At 40.7% G+C, this 20,017-nt stretch overlaps 1 protein-coding gene across 16 annotated transcripts in view; it reads left to right on the forward strand.

Annotated features, from left to right (window-relative positions):
- The window catches only part of DTNA (dystrobrevin alpha), a 223,917-nt gene extending 207,446 nt beyond the window's left edge, over positions 1 to 16,471 (forward strand). For 15 of the 16 annotated variants that reach the window (XM_071419057.1, XM_071419078.1, XM_071419049.1 and 12 more), the window contains 5 exons: positions 1,672 to 1,761; positions 2,272 to 2,440; positions 3,169 to 3,301; positions 6,511 to 6,555; positions 12,932 to 16,471. In XM_071419057.1, coding sequence (XP_071275158.1) covers positions 1,672 to 1,761; positions 2,272 to 2,440; positions 3,169 to 3,301; positions 6,511 to 6,528 — 410 coding nt within the window. In that variant the 3' untranslated portion in view covers positions 6,529 to 6,555; positions 12,932 to 16,471. The remainder of the gene's footprint in view (positions 1 to 1,671; positions 1,762 to 2,271; positions 2,441 to 3,168; positions 3,302 to 6,510; positions 6,556 to 12,931) is intronic. The other variant, XM_071419091.1, reaches the window with a different exon arrangement.
- Positions 16,472 to 20,017: the final 3,546 nt, after the last annotated feature.

Below are 20,017 nucleotides of genomic sequence, written 5' to 3' on the forward strand. Positions count from 1 at the left end.
CCTGGTCCCAACATAACAGGTTGTTGCCAGTCTCGTTTTCTGTGGCAAAAGAAAAACAGGCATTTTCTGTGGCAAAAGAAAAATATGTTTTCCTTTTTTTGTGCTGTGAGAAAAATCAAGCCAGGCAAAAATATGGACCCTAGCTCCTATGATGTTATGGGACAGCTTCTTCTAGAGTTAGGAGTAAGATAAATAATATAGTGGCCACAATAAAATATCCATAAACAATGCTAAGTCTGCCTCAGGCAAATGCATTTTAAGTGTAGAAACGTGTTCTGTTCAAGATCAAAAGCAATATAAGAAGTTATGTGATCACATATTAAAACTGCTGCATTTGATAAATACCTAGGTTTGTGTCATTATTTACTGCAAGCTCTAGATCGGAAGGTCAAAGCCAAAGAACTTGAAGCCAGCATTCTGTCACATCTTGACATATGACTTTGTGAGGGGGCTTGGGCTGAGGTGTTATGGCTCCATTCTCTGCTGCACCAAGAGAGATCTGCCTATATACACATAATGCAGACAAGCCATGGTTAAAGGACCTTTTCTCTTCATTTTTTCCATTTCTCTTTCACAGCATTTGCAGTAGTTCAGAGGCACAAATTTGGAAGACTTTAGAGAGAGAGTGGTTGTCTGTGTGTGTGTAAGAGAGAGTTTAACTACTATAATTTACATTCCAGTAACTATTTGCTAATGGATACATTAAAGAAAAAACCTCTTCAGGATTTGAGAAACTTTTTAAATGTATTTGGTTTGCGTTCACAAGTTTTAAAAAATCTACAGTAGCCAATTCTTGTAAATAGTTCCATTTGGAAGATTAGTGATTCTGTGGAATATATTGATTATTCAGCTATTCAACAATAGTGTCTGTGTTTGGGATTTGAGGGAGTTAAGCACGTGTTACCCACAGACCCCTCCTAAGGAAGGAGTATTCCATGCAGCTCCCAAGAATCTCTCATGATTGATGGTTAAGGGAATATTGCCAGGTTCAGCAGGGAAACACTTCTGGATGCATTATTAGAAAGAGTTTAAAAGCAGCCTGGGGCTGTTTATGGAAGCAGTAGTGCTTCCCTTTATTAAAAAAAAAAAACAAACAAGGGGGGCTGGGGTGGGGGGGGGAGAGAGAGAGAGACAGTAAATTATAGACTATACAAGAATGTCCTTGAGCTACAGGAGAGGCTGAGAGGGAGCAGAGAAGAGAAATCCATATAGGGATGAGGTCAAGTGTGTTTCTTCAACATTTGCCATAATTATCTGGCAAATATCTGGCAATAATGGTGTCATTAAACTGAGCTGTGGGAACTTGGAGAAAACACTTCATTTCTTCCCTCCTCCCCCACAGGCACTGTAAATGAGTTCACGCTGGATTTAATCTTCCAGGCCTGGTCTGCTGGTGTCACCACACAAATGCAAGCTTGATGGCAATGAATAATCTCCACATATCTGGCATTGTGGTTAAATGAAGCATGAGGATAGGCTTCTGCTTTTGCATACAGCATAAGTAAATGAGGCCATTCTGCAGAGAACTCTTCTGCACGTGCCCTTCACAAGGACTTTGATACCCTGAATTATCACAATGCCAGCTTTAAGAGGGGTCACAACTGCTTTCAACAGTAAAACATATGTCATGTGAATTATGGTAACTTGTGCTTTGTCCATCCCTTGCTTCAGGTGCAAGACGAAACTTAAGAAATGATTTGCTGGTGGCAGCAGATTCAATCACCAACACCATGTCTTCTTTGGTAAAAGAACTAAATTCTGGTGAGTGAGGCATGCAAAGGGGAATAGTTGTCACAGTGACATTTCACATTTGTATGAAAAACATGGGAGGTAGGAAGATACGTATCTTCAAAGCTTTTTATGCTTTTGTTAAAAAAATCCCTAAGTTACAGCTTCTGGAACTCAGCAGTTCTCAAAGCCATGGATGTAGAGGTACAAGTGGATACAGTTAAAAATTTGTCTGTGATTCCACATGGAGTGAGATTTCACTCTTTAGAAATTAGATTTAGCATAGATCATATAGGACCTGTTATAAAATGCAGTCTGTAGTATTACCATTAAAATATCCTACCTAATAACTGAGATAGGCAGAAGTTTCAGTATTTGGTCCTACCACAAGAAGAAAACTGTAAGTTTTGCCAATATAAGTGGAATAATATGCTTTTAATCACTATGAGGAGGTGGCATTCCTAATTGGAAAGGCAAAGAAATGCTTAAAGAAATAGGCAAGTGTACTTTTGTGGAAGTTAAATGGGACTTTTTGCTTCTCAGAAGTGGGCAGCGAGACAGAGAGCAATGTGGATTCTGAGTTTGGCCGGACCCATTTTGATGATCTGGTTCCATCCCCAACGTCTGAGAAGGCTTTCCTGGCACAGATCCACGCCCGGAAGCCGGGATACATCCACAGCGCTGCTGCCACCGGCTCCATCCGCAGTGACATGTGGGTACTTGCCCTACACCTTCTCCTGATCTCATCCTTCCTCCTCTGAAAACAGTGTGCAGCACATAGGATTTCCTCTCCCTCTCAGTTATTCGGGTAAAAAAAAAAAAAAAAAGGCACAAATCCAAGTGAGGACTGCCTCATGGTTACATAGTAGTGGGCTCTGTAAACAATAAAGCCTGGAACTTGGGACTCCCTCGGGAGTGAGCTGTCTCATATCCAGCCTGGAACACTCAAACAGCATGGAGGCTGTGGGACAGCTGTTTTCCCAAACGTGCCCTGCAGTCCTATTCCCTATTTATCCAGACTGAGGGACCTGTTGGGGCTCACTGGAAAAGGAGAAATGTGTAAATGGAAAAGACAGAATGCTTTTCATTGACCTACTCAATTAATGAACAAACATTGATTTTTACAACCTGATCCTTCCTTTCAGAGACAATAGGCATCTTTCTAGTTATTTTTAGTTCAGCCTCTTTGTATGAAGTTATTGAGAACTTTTGTTACTCATTTCCTTCGGGGAGTGCCTTCAGCAGAATATGCCCTTTGGTGTACTTCATGAGAGAGGGAAATAACAGAAGTGTTCTCCACTGCCAGGAAAATACTAACTAGTGGAGCATGTGGTTAGCCTAAAAGTATCCCACAGTCCTCATAGATTATAATAAAGGGAAGTTTTATTGACTCTGAATGTCATTCATCTCAGGAGGCTATTTATTAATAATTGTCTTTAGGGTTACAGAAGATGGAGACCCCTATGTCAGAGCAGATGATGAAAATTATGAGAATGACTCTGTCCGCCAGCTGGAGAATGAACTGAAAATGGAGGAGTACCTGAAGCAGAAGCTGCAGGATGAGGCGTACCAGGTGGGAGAAGGACACCAACTGCCCCTGTTTCTCCATGAGTGAGAAAGGATGATGGCCCTCAAGTGCCCAGGGCCATCTAACCAGCCCTGGGCTCTGGAGTGTGATCTCTTCTGGGTTACCAGAGCAGCCACATTCCAAAAGCTGCTGCCAGCCTTACACAGACACACAAGCATCCAGCCTTTGTGCATATCCAAGAAGACCACACTGCCTGAAGCAGCAGTGATCCATAAGGGTACCAGGGAACCAGGTGGGACAGAACTGCCTCTGAGCTTGTTCTCTGCCCATGCCTACCAAGTCACTTAGAGCTTATTCCCCACTACCGTAGGTGCTGGATGGTGGTGTCAGGGTGTCCTGCTATTTTCTTTTTCTTTTTTTTTTTTTTTCTCCAAAAGAAGAAACATTCATAAGGGTTTCTCCAGTGTGAACTTAAGCTCAGGTGCAGTCTGTGTTACTGTCATTGTCAGAATCTGGAGGTACAGTAAAGGGTCTGGAACAAATTGTATCCCAGAGAACCAAGTATTCAACAAGCATCTGGTGCAGAGAAGCCTGGGGATTTGTTATTAAACACCTCCCTGAGGAAGCTCTCAAAGGGCATTTGTTTAGGAGTCTGAGCAAAGCAAATATGCCAGGGGGAGGTGGAATTCTGTAGATGCCCATATTTGCATCATGGTCTCCACTTCTACCTGGTGTTGCAGATTATTGCCATGTTTTCGGTTATTCTGACTTGGAATATCTGAATTTAAAATACATTACTTCTTATAAAGTTAGAAGCAGTGTCAACTAGTTCGGTTATTTGGGATCAGAGCTGAAACAAGCAAAAATAACTTTGTTTCCACATGGCAATCGGCTCAAATTTGGACCTCACCCCCAATGAACATATTAAAAAACCAAAAACCAAATTAGACATGTTCTGAGAGGCCAGATGTCTGCCAATTATGTTCAAAATCACTTTATGGGCAGCAATTCTTTATACTGCTGATTTTTAGGAGCTAATAAAATCTAGCCTTCTTTTCTGGTAATTCTCCTCTACTGTTCAGTGCTGGTCACTTTGGAGACAATCTGTGTCTGACAGGCTTGTGCTGTAATGAAGATTGGCTGCTCTTTTGGTCTTTTTTTCTGTAAAGCTGCTAGGATATGTTAGTCTTGTAAAAGTTTATTGAGTCTTGTCAAAATTTGAGGTTGATGTGAACATCTTTTTGTTGTTGTTGTTGAGACCTGCTACATTCCCATGGTAGGTTGCCAAAAGTAATTTCATCGCAGAGGTCTTTAAGGACCTGACAAAAGGAGCAGGATTGTAATAGATTATTTACTAAGGCAACAGCAGGTGACTAGGGGGAATTGTCTGAACTTTTTATCCAAGACAGGAATGGTCAAAAATCACAGCCTTATAGCTTCTGAACAGGATGAACAGCTACTACTGATGTAATGAAACGTAGGTGTCAGTTTAGAGAAGGGGGTGCCTAAATAGTCACAGCTATCTGGCATCAAATAATAAATGTTATTCTTTCTGGTAAAAATGCTATGTTCCACAGAAAGAACAGATCAGTTTGACTGTATTTTGATTACTGTATGGAAGTGCAATATATGGCAATAGTGTTACTTGAGTTTCACAAGTTACAATGGGATTTTGTACATGGATAAAATTTAGGATGTATGTACACTGCAAATAAAGGCAGGAGAAGTTATGTATGTCACTTGATGGCACTGGGTGTTACTCTTGCTTCAGTCAAAATAGTTTTTCTGCTGTTTTCCACCAACATTCCAAGGAGAAAGTGAGGAAATCTTCTCCCTATTAACATCAGAATAAAACTCCTGAATTTAGGTGAGCCAAGACAACACACAAGTGAAGCTTATTCCCCATTGTTTTACATTATTTGTTTCCACCAGGGGACAAAAACAGACAAAAAGCCTACCACACACACACACCCCCTCCCCTGGTCAAAAAAAGGAAAAGCTTTTTTTTGTCAAAAATATATTCACTGAAGGACCAGAAAGTCCTCATTCTAGACAAGTTCTGCTTAACAGCATTTTTTCAGAAGAAGTTTCATGATGTACTTTACTGTCTGTAAGATTGTCAGCTCCTATCAGGCAGTGATTTGACAGTAGTGACTTGTAAGTAGAATCTATTTTTAGTTGATACCACAGCCCCAAAGCATGTAATGGCAATGCATGAGAAGTCCTTCCCAGTATGGGTGATGACATTTAAAATAGGGGATGGGTTTAAAGGAAGCAAGACAAGGATATAAGTTAATAGGGACTACTAAGATGATTAGGAGCTGGTTGAGAGTGTCATATATTGACCCCAAGACATGTGCTTTGGCATTGGTTGTTCTCTGCAATTTACTGTTTATTTGTGGTATTTCACTCTTCTATCCCTTTTTCTGCTAATATCACTGAGTATTCTAAAAAAGCCACAGCTTACTACTTGGAAAAGCAAAGGAAAATTGGAAAATTTCTGTTTGGGGTATCCTGTGGAACAGAGGCCAGGTCAACTATTCTCATTTGCATCAAACCATTGGAATTTATTACAAGCTGTTTTACTGTTTGTACTCACATATACACTGCATTCATCTGGATTGCCAAAGAGAGCCAGAAGCTGTAGCTATCGTAATGCAATTGTCAGCTGAAAAAATCTGCAAGGAGGAACTCCTACTAAGGGTGCAGAATGGTCACCTCAGTAACAATCTGGTAACCATTTTTATGTTATTAAATGTCTCACTTCGTGTACAGTCAGCACATTTAGAAAAACATGTAGATGTAGCGTAGCATGAAAGATGGTTGGCCCAAACCCACTCTTGTTATTTTGTGTCACCTTGTGTCTAAGAAAGATTTTTGTGCTGAACTCTAAATTAGTATAAAAAAGCCAGGAGACACAGGGAAATCAGGGACATGAAACCTTAGAGGAGGCTTCTTTCTCTCTTTTTTTTAAGCATGTTGTAAATAACAAGAATCTGTATCAGAAAAAAACCCAAACACATTTAATGCACAAGTGTAAATGCTAACAGCGTGTATCCTCCCACATCTGTTTCCACTTTTGTCTTTTGCTGATATGTTGTGTAAGACAGTTTTCACTGGGTTTATTTTCTGGGTCCCTAATTGCTCCCTTTATTTCTAGGCTTGTGCATGGCTTTTTTCAGAATAATACACTGCCTGGCTGCTCACAGGCTTAATTTGTCATCTTCCTGTTTTCTGTCCTTTGTTATCTACAGGTCAGTTTGCAAAGTTGAGTGCAATATTCTTCTCTCTCCTCTCAAGTAAGTATTATTATAATTTAGAAGAAAGTTTGGAATTAATCCCCATAATAAACATTTCAGTTGCAATGCATCTTGTGGCACCTGAATATATGTGACAAAGCTGTTTCTTTCTCCTTTTAACCTGTGTTGGGATGCCTCAGAATCTCTCTGAATCAGTTCTAATTTATGGATCTGTAGTCCTAGTCCCAAGGATTCCTGTTAAGCTGTCACCCTTTTTATGTTTTTCCTTTGTTGACCATCAGAGTGAGAACATGGGCTTTTCATCCCTGAGGATGATGACAAATATATTAACCAGTACAGTGAAGCCTTGTCCAGAAGATAAGGAATCAGATTACATTTCAAGAGACCTGAGTTTAATTCCATTCAGTGCTTTAGTCTTCCTAGGATAACTGAAATAAATAATTTCTTATGAGGTCAGAACATCTACTCTAGTGTGTGAAAGAAGACTTTTGCAAACATTAAAGAAAGCAATCCACCAGCTGCTTAACCACAGAGGTGTCCTCAGATGTGTTGTGGAATTTTAAAAAGCCCCAAAACGTGGAAGGCACTCAGCTACTGGATAGAAGCTGGCAGTTCTGAAATATGGCAAGATCTGTAAATTCCCTGCTGTCCCATTGATGCCTTAGGATTTTAGCTTTTATATTTTTCATATATTTGTAATCCTGCAGTTCTTTAGTGTGGAACTCTAAACTCCATATAGAGTGTTAGCTACTGTCTTCTCATTTTGGTCAGACAAAACAAATCCTCTCTAGGCCTGGGAATCAAAGACACCTCATTGCCTCAGGCCCCAAGAGCTGTAAACAAAAGTGACTTGGGGCTGAGCAAACTTGGGGTAAATGACTTCATTACCTGAAGCTGTAATTGGAAAATTAACCCCCAATTTGCAAAAGGACCAAACTTATCAAGGTGTGAAAACTCATGACCTGTCGTCCAATTTTTGGGTGTAGCCCCTGGGGGGCTTCATCTGCCTGAAAAGTACCTGAAGGCCCTTCAATAAATATAAAAGCTTTTTATTCCCTTAGCTTTGTCTGACCTCTGTTTTTAGGTAGCCCCAACAAGGCATCACCATACTGAGGTCATGTTTCTTACACATGCCATCCTCCCAGTTGCAGCACTGAGCTTACTGCCAAGTTCAGCAATTGTGTTTTTCCTCAGGAAGACAGACAGCATCTATTTTTGTGAAGTAGCCTGTAACTCTGCACATTTTCCCAGGAAGTGGAGACCACACATTTCTTCTTGCCTCATCTGAAGCCATGGACTCTGCATTTCTGGCTCTCCAGGAGCATGCAGTGCCCTGCTGTGAAGATGGCAGTGAGATAGTCCTGTCCATCCTGCTGAGACACTGAACCATGGGATAAAGGGGATGGAAAGGGAAGAGGAATCAGAATAGGGATCTAATTCTGATCTGCAGACTGAGCCTCTTCCTCAAAGCCAGAGCTAAAAACAAGCAGAGGTCAACAATCAAATGGGCACTGGAGCTTGGGCAGGGTTGTGTTCAGATGAGCAAAACCAGTGAACAAGCCTGTGCCAACTCTAACAGGAACTCATATTGTTAGATTTTGTGTGTCATGTTTTATGCTAGACCTCCTCATTTTTATGGCAGTTTTGATGGTAAAACTTGACTCTGATTCAAGGGGTTTGTGTCTTCTGGTGACAGTGAAATTTGACTGTTAAAATGTGTACCTTGTGAATGCAGCTACTAAAGGGTATTTCCAAGGTATCTGTCTCAGTGTCTCTTGCAGCTGAAGCAGAATAACTGGATGTGAAAAGCAAATAAACTGCAGTACCCAGAGTGCTATAAACTCCAAATAACTGCTCATAAAAATTCTCCTAACATTGCTCCTCAGGTTACATTCATTTTCTCAGTAGTCTTGTTAAAAATATGAGCCATGTACAGTTCCCTAAACATTTACAGCCAGAAAAATAAGTTTCTTTACTCTGTTTTGGTCCAGTTGTCAGTTTTAGATCAGGTCATGTGAAAGGCAAGTAGATATTTCAACAACAATGTGTGTGTAACAATGTATATAGTGGAAATTTTGTATATAATTGAATATAATTAAAATTTGCAATGATAAGTCAAAAAAAACATTTTCTAATTAGAATTACAAAACTCAGGCAATTCTATATAAGGTTTCCTTTTTTATTGGGAAGCAATGTTAACATAGTGATGGGGGGAAAACATACTGCTCTGGAAGCCTGGCTTTCTTGAAGATCTGTATCCTGTCTCAAATTAGAAGATACCTGAGACTGAGATACTGTCTAGTCTCCTAGATGATTTGAAACCTTGTCAAAAAGAAAGACTTTCATAGTGAAATTCTTTTTAGCTCCCAGGGGAGCCCTCTGGCCAGTACCAAAGAGTGTAATATTCCCAGGAGCTATAAAAGCCTAGTCCTACAGAAACTGGCATCCAAAGCTGGTGGACTTGGCACTTCACCTATATCCACAAGAACAAAATGCATTATGGTACATTATGATAAATACATCTTCACATGGTAAGTGAATCTTCTCAAGATTCACTCTGTTGTGAATATGGAAGTCTGTCATATCTTGTGTATTTTATTTGGTACTTGCATTTCACAGCACTGGAAAAATAACTTCAAAATAGTTTATACCAGTCATGATAGTATCTAAATCATAGTATCTAAAGTGCTTTTGCAGTTCTTATTGGGTTCTTGCTTGAAGCTTAGAAGCTGCATGGAGAGTTTTATTTCTAAGCCCTTATTCAGTCATTAGTGATACAAATACAGCTGATATGGCCGTAGATGGCCATAGGAAGTAGAAAGACAGCAGATTTTCTCACACCAGTATTATGTTTGTGCTTACTAAAAACAAAACCAAAAGATGGGGGAAATGAGATCAGTTTATTGTAGCTCCTTGTGAATGATATTACTGCTGATGACCAGCCTCAGAGTTTTGCTCATTTCCTCATTCATCTGAAGTTGATGTTATTTGATTGATGATTTTTGCAATCTATTTGCATCTTTAAAATGCTATGTACGATTTTCCAGAATTGATTTCAAATAGCATCTAGTATATAGGAAATTCCCAAGAGAACAAGAGATTCTAGTAATATATACAACATAATTTAATTATGTTTTCAATTTACTTTTTATGTTAAATATACTTGTTTCATTTTTAGTAAAGAAGTAGAGTGAATTTGAGCTTGTTCTCAGCAGGTACTAGGCAGATCTTGACTTTAGGTGAAACTCTGATGTTTTTTTACCTTTATCTCCTTGATAGCATTTGGTTTTTTGCCAAGGGCGGCCAATGGGAGCAGAAATCCTGCATTTCAGAGACTGGTTTAGAAGTTGTCATTTTCAATTAGTTGCTGTTGACTCATGCAGTGGACATGTCCTCACGAGACCTACCATCTCCTAGATTTTTCTAAAGCTGTGCTTTAGTGCTGGCACACATTTGAATTGGTCATGCCTAATTCATTTATATGCATTATTAAAACAGGAGAGAAGGTGTAAAAAGCTAATAGAAATCAGACCTAAGGCATCCACTAAGAGGGAGTGCAGAGAGGCTTTATTGCAGGTTTTGTTCTCAGATTTTAACTGTGATTTTCCCTGTCTTGACAAAAATTTAATAATTTCAGTTAAAGATTCAGTTCCATTCCCACTCTCTCAAAACCTTATAACATGAACTGTTGTGGGATCTGAGGCTTTGGGTGTCTTTGGGAGACATTTTCCATTGCAAAAGTGACTGAATGGTTTCTATTGAAACAGGTGGATTTTTTTTCAAACACTAGGACCCCAAATCCTCTCAATGTTTTATATGAATGTATTCTTTTAAAATACCATGTATTCAACTTGGACTGTTTTTCCGGGGCAGAATTCATGTTGAGTTTCCATATTTTTCTCATCTCTTGCCATTTTTTTTGAACCTCTGTTTTCATGTTTCCCAGCAGAGATTAAGAACACATCAGATGTCAGGTGATAAAACCCAAGGGAGAGTGTGGTCAGTCTAGTCCAGTCTTTTTTAGTTTTTTCTTGAGCAAGTACATAAAAGCCAGCATTATCTGGACCATTCCATTTGAAAATAACAGGAGGATAACAGCACAGTAATTTTCAAAAATGTCTGCTACATTCACTCAGCTATGTTTTGGTTTTCTGTTTGGTTTATTTTTCTCCCTAAGTCCTCCTCTTCTTAGCATGTAGGTGTAAAAAACACTGTAAAAAAACTGTGACCAAGTTATCAGGGAAGAAGGAGCTTAAATTTGTGAATTCAGTTCTAAAATTACACAAGTGATAAGGATGTTTTTTGAAAAATCACTGAATGGCAAGTAACAGAAAAGAAGCTGTGGATTAAGTAACAGAAGAGGTCTAGAAACAGTTTTATATCATGAAAAATCATAAAAATCTTAACTTGGAATTAATTTTGGCACTTCCAAAATGTTGCAGTGACTTTGGAGCTCTGAGGTTCATTAGTACTCATTATCTCTTGTAGGAAAATATCTCTATCCCAGTCCTGGCTGTGAAACAGAGAGAAGCCTGGGGAGAATTTAGAATAACCCTTCCCACAGTCCACCAAAGGGAAGTAGTTTATCTAGAAAATATGAAGCAAACCCAAATACTTAACATTACTGTCAATGCATCTTAATGCATCCCATGTTTCACAAGCCATTCTTATTTTACTCTTGTGGTTTATAATGGTACCATCACGAAATATGAGATGTTCCTATATTTTTGTATGTTAGGAAAAACTTTGTCACCAAGAGGGTTGCCAAGCATTGGAACAGGCTGCCCAAGGAAGTGGTTGAGTCACCATCCCTGGAGATATTTGAAAGGCATGTGGATGTGGCACTTGGGGACATGGTTTAGTGGTGAGGCTTGGCAGTGCTGGGTTAAAGGCTGGACTGAATGATCTTTTGCAGCTTAAAGGATTCTATTATTTACATAACCCTGGAGCTGATTCAGTAAAAGTCAGTCTCAGGCAGCTGAGAACTGACCTCTTCCATGCCTTTGATTTGCATTTTTTTGTCTGAATTGTGAAGAGCAAAGTTTTCCTTTGCTAAGATTACCAAATTAGTTTGCAGACTTAAGAAGTGCAGGTGCCTGTCTGATTTTTAGAAGATATCATTTAAGATGTACCTCAGAAATTTTTTATTTAACTCTCACTAGACTTGCACTGCAGGTTTCCTTTGCATTTATCAACAAAATGTTAATGCTTGTCTTTTGCAACCATCTGACACAAGGAAACACTAAATTAAGACCATCATACCATTTGGCATGCTTAGGTATTAAGGAATGGAGTGGAAGTGTTTGTGCTTGAATAATTAATACAATCAAATGGTCTCAGGAAGGGGAAGCAGCAAACTAAACTACCTGACCTTTCTTCATTCATCAGATTTAATTTAACTATTTTTGCATTTCATCTCCCATTTTTAGGCCAGCTTTATGCCTGAAAGGAGTAGGAAAGAATTCTTGTGTGGGGAGTGGTATATTATGCTGTGATTATCGTATCTCATGCAATGCAGATTGGTTTTCCCTCTGAGGTAGTTCAAAAGAAAAATTAATGAGTTCCTTTACTTAGGAAGGGTCAAATGTGTAAACAGTGCCTTTACAAGAAATGTTCCAGGAGCAGAAGTTTGCAGTATTACCTGACTGTAGATCCTGACATTGTTCTGAGAAGAAGCAGCAGTAACCTATCAAGCATTTTCCATTACCAGCTAAAACTTTGATGCCTCTTCTGTAGGAATTTACCATACTCACTGATGCTTCAGCATGCATTGGAGCACAGGCAAAAACTCTGCACCAGTGGACTAGGCTGTTCATGAGCTGTAGCACCCAGAATCATCCTTTCAAAAAAACCTTTCAGAAAACTGCAGGTTTTCTTAGACACAGTAAAACATACAAGATATTTACATGTGAGGGGAGGCTCATGATGGTGAGTGGCTGCAAATCAAGTGAACACTGCACAAGGCAGATGGTGAAAACAATGGTTTCACTTTCAATAGTCTATTTATAGAGTGAGCTGGAAGGGGAAAGTGAAAGGGAAAATGGGAATGTGTGTCAATGCAGACTGAGTTACTCCAAGGTCCCACAGCAGAGCAGGCAACTTGTCTTCTTGCCCCTGACAAGGGAAGTTTTCAAATTCCCACATGGCCTGGAAGATTCTATTTACAGCTCAAATATCTATAGCTCACCTAGGTAGAATGGCTTTTTTCCATTTTTAACTCCTTGAGGGATAACCACAGGAATTGGCCAGCTCCCTTTTTTCTCTCAATGAAACAGCATTGAGAGAAAGGCTTTACATGCTCTGCCTGCGTGGGTGCAGCATGTTAAACCAGCACTCTTTAAAAAAAAACTTCCATAAATTCTTTAAAAACCTTCCATAAATTCTTTAAAAACCTTCCATAAACGTTTCTCAACAGGGAAGCTGCAGTCAGACGGACAATGAAAGCTACGTAAGAACCGATGATGAGGAGAGCTGCTTTCGGACAGACGATGAAGAAAACTCAGCTGCAAACTTCACAGAAGAGTGGAACCAAGAGGTGCAGCGTCTCTTGACAAAAAAATCACATAACTAAGTTCTGAGGACTGTAGCACAGTACTTTTGTTCTAAGAGTTGTAGTTTGTAGATGTGTGTTTTTTGACAACAAGACTTTTGTTTAAAGCTAACTTATATTAGCTACATCTTCTGTAACATGGCTCATTACTGGCGAAGCAAACAGACTGACGCGCGTGCTGCTGTCACACACGGCGGCGCTGTTAATAACTCACGTGAACCCTTTGCACATGATATTGAACCTGTTCAGTTTACAATGACAATACTGTTTATAGTTAGAAATTTGATTTCTGAATACTTTGAGATTTTAGTAGATCGGTTTACTATACACTGTACATTTTTTTTTTCCCACGGGAGAAATAAAAAGCGACAATTATGCATTTAACACTGAACGATGATACTCCTGAGTGTATATATCTAGTAGCCCAAAAAACAAAGAACCAGACTATATTTGCAATTTGTTTGCAAGTCTTTAAATTAAGGCTTATACAAAATGTACTAAAATAATAATAATATAATTAATAATAATAATAAACTTCTCTAATTTAGGGCTAATGTGTAACTTAGGAATGTTTCTTTCAAAATAATCTAACAAATCAGCCATAGAAGTTAGTGTAAATATTTTTTTTCCAAATAGATATCATATACAAAAGGTGACATTCAAATGATATAGAATCTAGTTTTTAAATCAGCACAGATCTTCTTAAAACTGTGAACTATGTTTTGAAATACTCGTTGCTAAAGCTGTTTATAAACCACAGGTGCCATAAGATCCCTGAACTGACTGATGTTACGTATAATCCTCCATGGTATTGTTTCATTGATGTTTTAGCTTTAGTAAGCATGTGTTCAACAAACCAGCTCTTTCCATCTCTCTGCCCCTCCTCTTCCTCCCCACCCCCTTCCATTATGTTATTTTCGAGGCCTTCAGCTTTAAATGTACAGGCTTAAAGTGCGCTTGCAACTGTTTCCTTTTGATTTCCGAATGTGTACTGCCTTAGCCAGCCACCAGATGTTCTGCATGCCCTCTTGGAAATGTGTGGTGAGACTCTTTCAGAGCTGGATGGAGAAATAGCGCTCAGTGAAAAGCACAAGAAGAGCAGTGGGTTCTTGCGGAAGGACAGGCATACAGTTACAGAATTGGAGTTTCGTCCAGTTTAGTATTTTTCCAGTATCAAGGCATTTCAGGAGAAAGGGGACTGACGTGGCCATTAGGCAGGGTTAGGCAGTGAGGCTGCTGGCTAAAAAGTGTTTGCTCTGCTGTGACCACAAACCTACAGATACTCCTGAGTGGTCATTGACACAAACTAGCATCCACGTGCTCCCCAGAGCACCCTGCTCCAAAACAAAGGTGACACCTCTGTGGCACATGGCACTGCCGTGCAGAGGAACCAGAGCCAGGCCAGGGACAGCTGGAGCAGCAGCAGGGCAGGGACACCAGGAGGTGTTCCATGCTGGCCCTCCTGAGCTGCACACTGTTAGCTCGGGGCCGCCTCTGTGCCAAGGTAACTTTACTGCCCTAATGCAAAACTGGGCTTCCAGTGCCTGGCTGACCTGAAGTGACACTGTCTAACAGCCCTGAAAACAGTGGTGTTTCATACAGATATTTCACACCAGCACAGTTTGCCTACAGCAAGTGATGAGATACCCATCTGAAGCAGGTTAACGTGGCTTGTCTGTCCTTGCTTTCATGGTGACGTGGATGTGTGCTGCCGTGTTTACATGAGATTGCTATGTAGCTCGACCCAGTAAGTCCACTCGTTTGCATGCATTCTCCAGGCTTGTGGCTGTTTCCCTGGGCACTATGTGTTAGGGAATGAGTATCTGTATGAAAGAGCTGCTGCCATGTTTCACTTTCATATCATTTTATTGTGTATGCAGATCTCTTGTCTGTATATCCTTGCATACCTGGGCTTGCTCCCAGACATCCAAATGCATACTAAGGGATCCAGATATCTTCATGTAAGCTTTTCATTTTTGCAATCACCGGTCTTTGCTCCTGGGTATGTGCCATCCTGGCAAGGCAGGCACCATATCCTCCACTGTCCCCTCCTGCAACCTCCTCTCAGGAATGAGTTAGCCTCCACTAGTGCCTAGCACTCCATGTTTTAAGCTACTCCAGTGAACCTGTAGACATTGCTGTCAGCTCAGGATTCCAGGCAAGCATTTCCTGAACAGGGAGAAAACAAGCTAGAACACAGCTATGTGCAATGGCTGATTAGTTCAACCCATGTCATGTTTAACTGTGCCCAAAGTAATAGATCCCTCTCATTACCTTAATGTCTGCGTGCTCATTGTCACCGTGCTTAAAATAGATGCACTAGACTAAATCCATTGCAAGAGCTTTCTGAACTAGGAGTAAGAACTGAAGTTGACTAATCAAGCACCTTTCTTTTAGGCTGGTGTCAACAAGATGATCCCTTAGGAGTTCTGGGTCCCTTATGCCCTGGAGCTCTGAGATGAAGCACCTCTTACTTAGCTCTGCAAATGTCTATTTTAAGCATTTTTCCAACCGTTAAGCTGGCTGCATTTTCACCCAGTTGGTCTTTGTCTGTTTGTTGACTATTATTGACTATTTGGTTGTGGTTTGCGGTCATTAAAACAAACACAGTTACAGAAGAGGTCCCTGGTATGGCCCTTTTCTTAATTACCCATGGCCCGCCACAGCCGTCAAAGCTCCGGGTGGTTTTGCTGTCACTGGAGGAAAACCAGTGGTTTGGAATCAGGAAACAGGGATGTGAAGATGTATAGGGTCCTTGAATGTCCAAAACGAAGGTGGAGAATGGGTTGTCTGTAAGTAGTAATGTTAACTAAACTGCATAAAAAGGTGTGTGGCCTTTGTTGTGATATAATATGTATTTTCTTATATGCATGAGCCAAATTGTTGCATCATAATTTATCATAAGTGTGTCCGCCTTTACTTTCAGTCGTCACCTTCTCCCATTCTTATTGGTTCTTGGCAATTACTGTAGATAGACCTTGTAAATATTGCAACCTCGGGTTGCTGTAATCACACTGGTTCAATTCAGCAGACGGAGCTGTGAACAGCAAGCACTCCACAGTGTCCTGAAGAGTAAAGGGCATTTTTACCTTTGAACCAAAAAACAACAAAAAAAAGTACGAAGAGTTACATCTTGAGGCTACTAACTGCAACGCATTTTTAAAACACTGTACTTGACACCACTTGAGACAGATACAGAGACACTAAAAATGTCACGATATTCATTGGTATTGTAACAGAACTGCTATTGTATGGGGTTTTTGTATTGCTGTTAAGTATTGTTTTGTGTGTGTGTGTTGGAACCTACTGGGGACATGTTATATTTTGAAGTGATTAAACTATTTAATTGTGTGTCTATATTTTGGAATGGAATTATTTCTTCATTAAAAAGATTTTTAAAAGGAATTCATGGAGCATCATATTTGTGGCTTATTTCGGTTTCGATGTCCTGTTCCATGGAGCCCAAACGGCATTTTTTTTTTGTAGGGAAGGAAGTGTGTCCCTGTGGTGCAGCAAGTAGTCTTTGTCTCCTCCACCATGTCATGACAGAGCTCCCTCCATCACCTTCCACAGCACTATGAACTTGGTACTGAGCAGCACCCACTTTCAGTGGCCCAAGCAGTTTCTTCATTCTTCCTTTCTTAATTCTCTGTATCTTTAGCAGTTTCACAACCTGAAAATGAAGTTCCCCATCTGTAAAAAACCTGCCCCTGAATCCACTTTACAGCAATGAAAATGACCATAAGCAGAAGACATCAGGGCCTGACAAGGTGCCTGGTACAAACTTAGAAGGTGGTACATGGTTCTCAGGAACCTAAACTTGGTTCTCAGGAACCTAAACTATCTGCAATAGTGTAATTTTTTTCTTAACCACTGTGTTTCCCTGGCCTTAGAAGGAAGAAAACGTTGGAACAGGCACGTTTAAATGGCTTTACCATTCACAGTCACACATTCTTCTGTTGCAGATGAGCACAAAGTCTGTTTTTCCAATTACACCTTTAAGATGTCTTTCCTTGTTGTTGGTAGTTGCAACTGGTCGCTAACCTGAAAGAGCATGGAGTTGCAAAGCAAGAGCTCACATTAAAGCAGCAAGTTTGTGTTCTGATGCAGTGCTTGGGGCTGCCTCATCAGGACGTGGCAACATCTGGAGTGGCCAGTGGTGCAGCTGGGTGTGGTGGCAGCCCTTCCCATCTGCACTGCAGCTGCTGTCCCAGAGTGTGTCACTGACATCCAGAATGTCCCCAGCTGTGCACTCAGAATTCTTAGCTGCCCCATGAGCTACACCAGGGAGGGGTCTGTTAGATGGAAAGCAGCAAACCAAAAATATTCTCTATCTACTTAGCAGATACCCCAGTGTGTTGGGAAGCAGATAAAGCCCAGTCTGCTGCCTCCTTCAGCACTGGCTGCTGTGGTAACCTATAAATCACCAGGGTTTATTTGCCCTAATTCTCCTGTCTACATGTTGACATTCTTCAATAAAGATGACCGTTTCACACTGTAAATTGTTTGCCAGATCTGCTGAACTTTGCCTCCACAATCCCAGTCCAAATTCATATCCACAAGACTGTAATGTATGATGACATATAAGCTCATGAGGATAACTCTGTTTTATCCATGCATAATCCCAAATTGCTGTGTTGCTTCCTAACCCACAATCAAGTCTATGGCCCCTGGGGAACAAAGGAGCCACTGGAAACTAATTTATAGGCAAGGGCTGTTTTTCTCTTTGCCTCTTGGTTACTCTAACTGCTTTTTGCAAGGAAAATAGACTCATACAGGAGGAAATAAATTCGTTTCATTTGCAAAAGGAAATAAAATAGTAAATAAAAAGTGAAATAAAAAATAAATAAAATAAAATAAATAAAAAATAAAATAGAATAAAATAAAATAAAATAAAATAAAATGTGGTCTTTAGATATGAGTAGTTGGCTCCTTAGCTGGATCAGCAGTGAACTAGGGGGCTAAAAGCATCTGGAATTTTCTGAAAGCACCTGAGAGTTTCATTCAGTTGCACACAATTCTATGGCTGCTTTTCCAAAATTTGCTTAGGCCTATTGCTCAGCAGTTGTAAATTCCACTGCAAACAGCCCTAAGGTCTGGGTGAAACTTTTAAGTGACTGTTGCAGGAATATGAAGCTGAGTTTATGAGAAAAATGAAATAAGTTGGTTAGGAAGAGAAATCTCTATTGTTCCATGAAGAAAAAGTGTATTGAAGAATTTCATATGCCTCAGGATCATCCTGTCTAATACCCCAGATAATCTGCAGATTAAGGATTCCCATTTGCTTTCTCCTAAGTTGCTCCACCAGTTGAGTTGCCCGTGGATTAGGACAGCTCTCCCAAGCTGCCAGCCCTGCACCATCAAGCCTTTGGCTGCAAAAGGCAGAGCAGCAGAATTAGGCTACACTTCTCCCAACCCTCCCATTCCCCAGGAAACAGGTCCCAAACCGAAGGGCCCAAAACTCTGGAGCTTTCTAAAAAAGCTGCTTTAGGCTAGCAACTTCCTAGGACAAGGCTGAGGGAGGAGGGAATTGTGCAACCACATCATACAAAGATGGTTAATGCATAACATAAGTTGGTTAATGCAGCTTGGAGATAATAAAGACCAAAGAGATGGGTGATGGGAAAGAGTAGTTGCTCTTGTGTGTCTTGGTAGGCAATGAAGGAGGCCATGGTGCATTTTGTCATTGGTATGTGATGCTGCAGAATGTGGTTTGCTATTTAATGCAAGATCATTTACTACTAGCAAATTAATTACCTGATGGCTTGCATTTTTCACACAGCACAGCACTCAGCAGTGGCCAGATGGCAGATGTGTCAGGGCTGCTGCTGGCTGTGCTAATTGTCAGCCCTAAGGGCTGCCCAGTTAACACTTCTCCCCTGCTTGCTGCAGCCCAGCATTGCTGCTAGAGCCCAGCATTGCCTGCAGCCAGCAAGCTCATTCAGAGCAGAGGCACCTTCCAAGCTCGTGTCTTCACTGATTCTCTTGTTGCTGCTCAGTTCAGTTTTGGTCCCTTTTGGTACATTCCTATCTGAAAAAAAAAAAAAAGGTCAAACTGGTTTCCAGTGTGGGGATGTGTCTGTGCACACCTGCATTTCTCAGCTTTTGGTTTTTCAGCCCCCAGATCCCTTGCAAGCCTCCCCTAACCCCAGGCAGGGGTACAGAACATCCATCCCTGCTCCTCCTGCCTCTACCTCATTGTGATTTCAGGACAGGCTGCTCCTCACCTGCACCAAACTTCTCCTTATGTCTTTGGTGATGCTATTCAGCACCTCCTCGTGGAGCAGGGGCTGCTGCTCACCTGGGAAAGAAGTTTCTCACCTCTGCCTTCCTGTCCCACTTCCCATGGGAGCTGCTATGGGGCCCAGACCAAGTTTTTTCCCAGATGGGATCCCTTGTTCAGGTCAAAAAGTTGCTTTTGGGCACCCAAAATCCTTTCCTGGTTTCACCAAACAACCAAATGTGTTTATACTCCTGTGATCCACAGAGTAACTTCCCCTCCTGCATCCCTCAGTGGTGCCTAGTCCAATTACACCCCTTTTTTTTTTCTTTTTTGCTTATTTTGAATTGCTTTTTTGCTTATTTTGCTTTATTCTTTATTCAGGCTTCTGGCAGTAGCCTTAAATCCCCCATTTTGCTCCTACACTGCTGCCATGAGTAGGAATCAGGTGCTTAACAGGTCTCTGCACTTCTTTAACATCTGCCTTCATGTGAAAGAGCAAGAGATTACATGCTCTGTAAGAAGCACTTTCATCATCATATTCATTATGTAGGTGCAATTAAACTTAGAAATCCCCCCCAAGAGACCTCAGCTCTGACAAATGACCCTCTTGTCCTCTCCACAAAGCAGAAAAGTTGTATTTCAGTCCTTTCACGTGGCACTGTGTGCTGTCTGGAGTGTTTTCCATTTGCCACCTATAATAGCTGCACCCTGGCTCTCAGCTCATTTGC

The sequence above is a fragment of the Agelaius tricolor genome, unplaced genomic scaffold, assembly GCF_023055355.1.
Source record: "Agelaius tricolor isolate 1412-34295 unplaced genomic scaffold, bAgeTri1.0.p SCAF_2, whole genome shotgun sequence".
NCBI lineage: Eukaryota > Metazoa > Chordata > Aves > Passeriformes > Icteridae > Agelaius > Agelaius tricolor.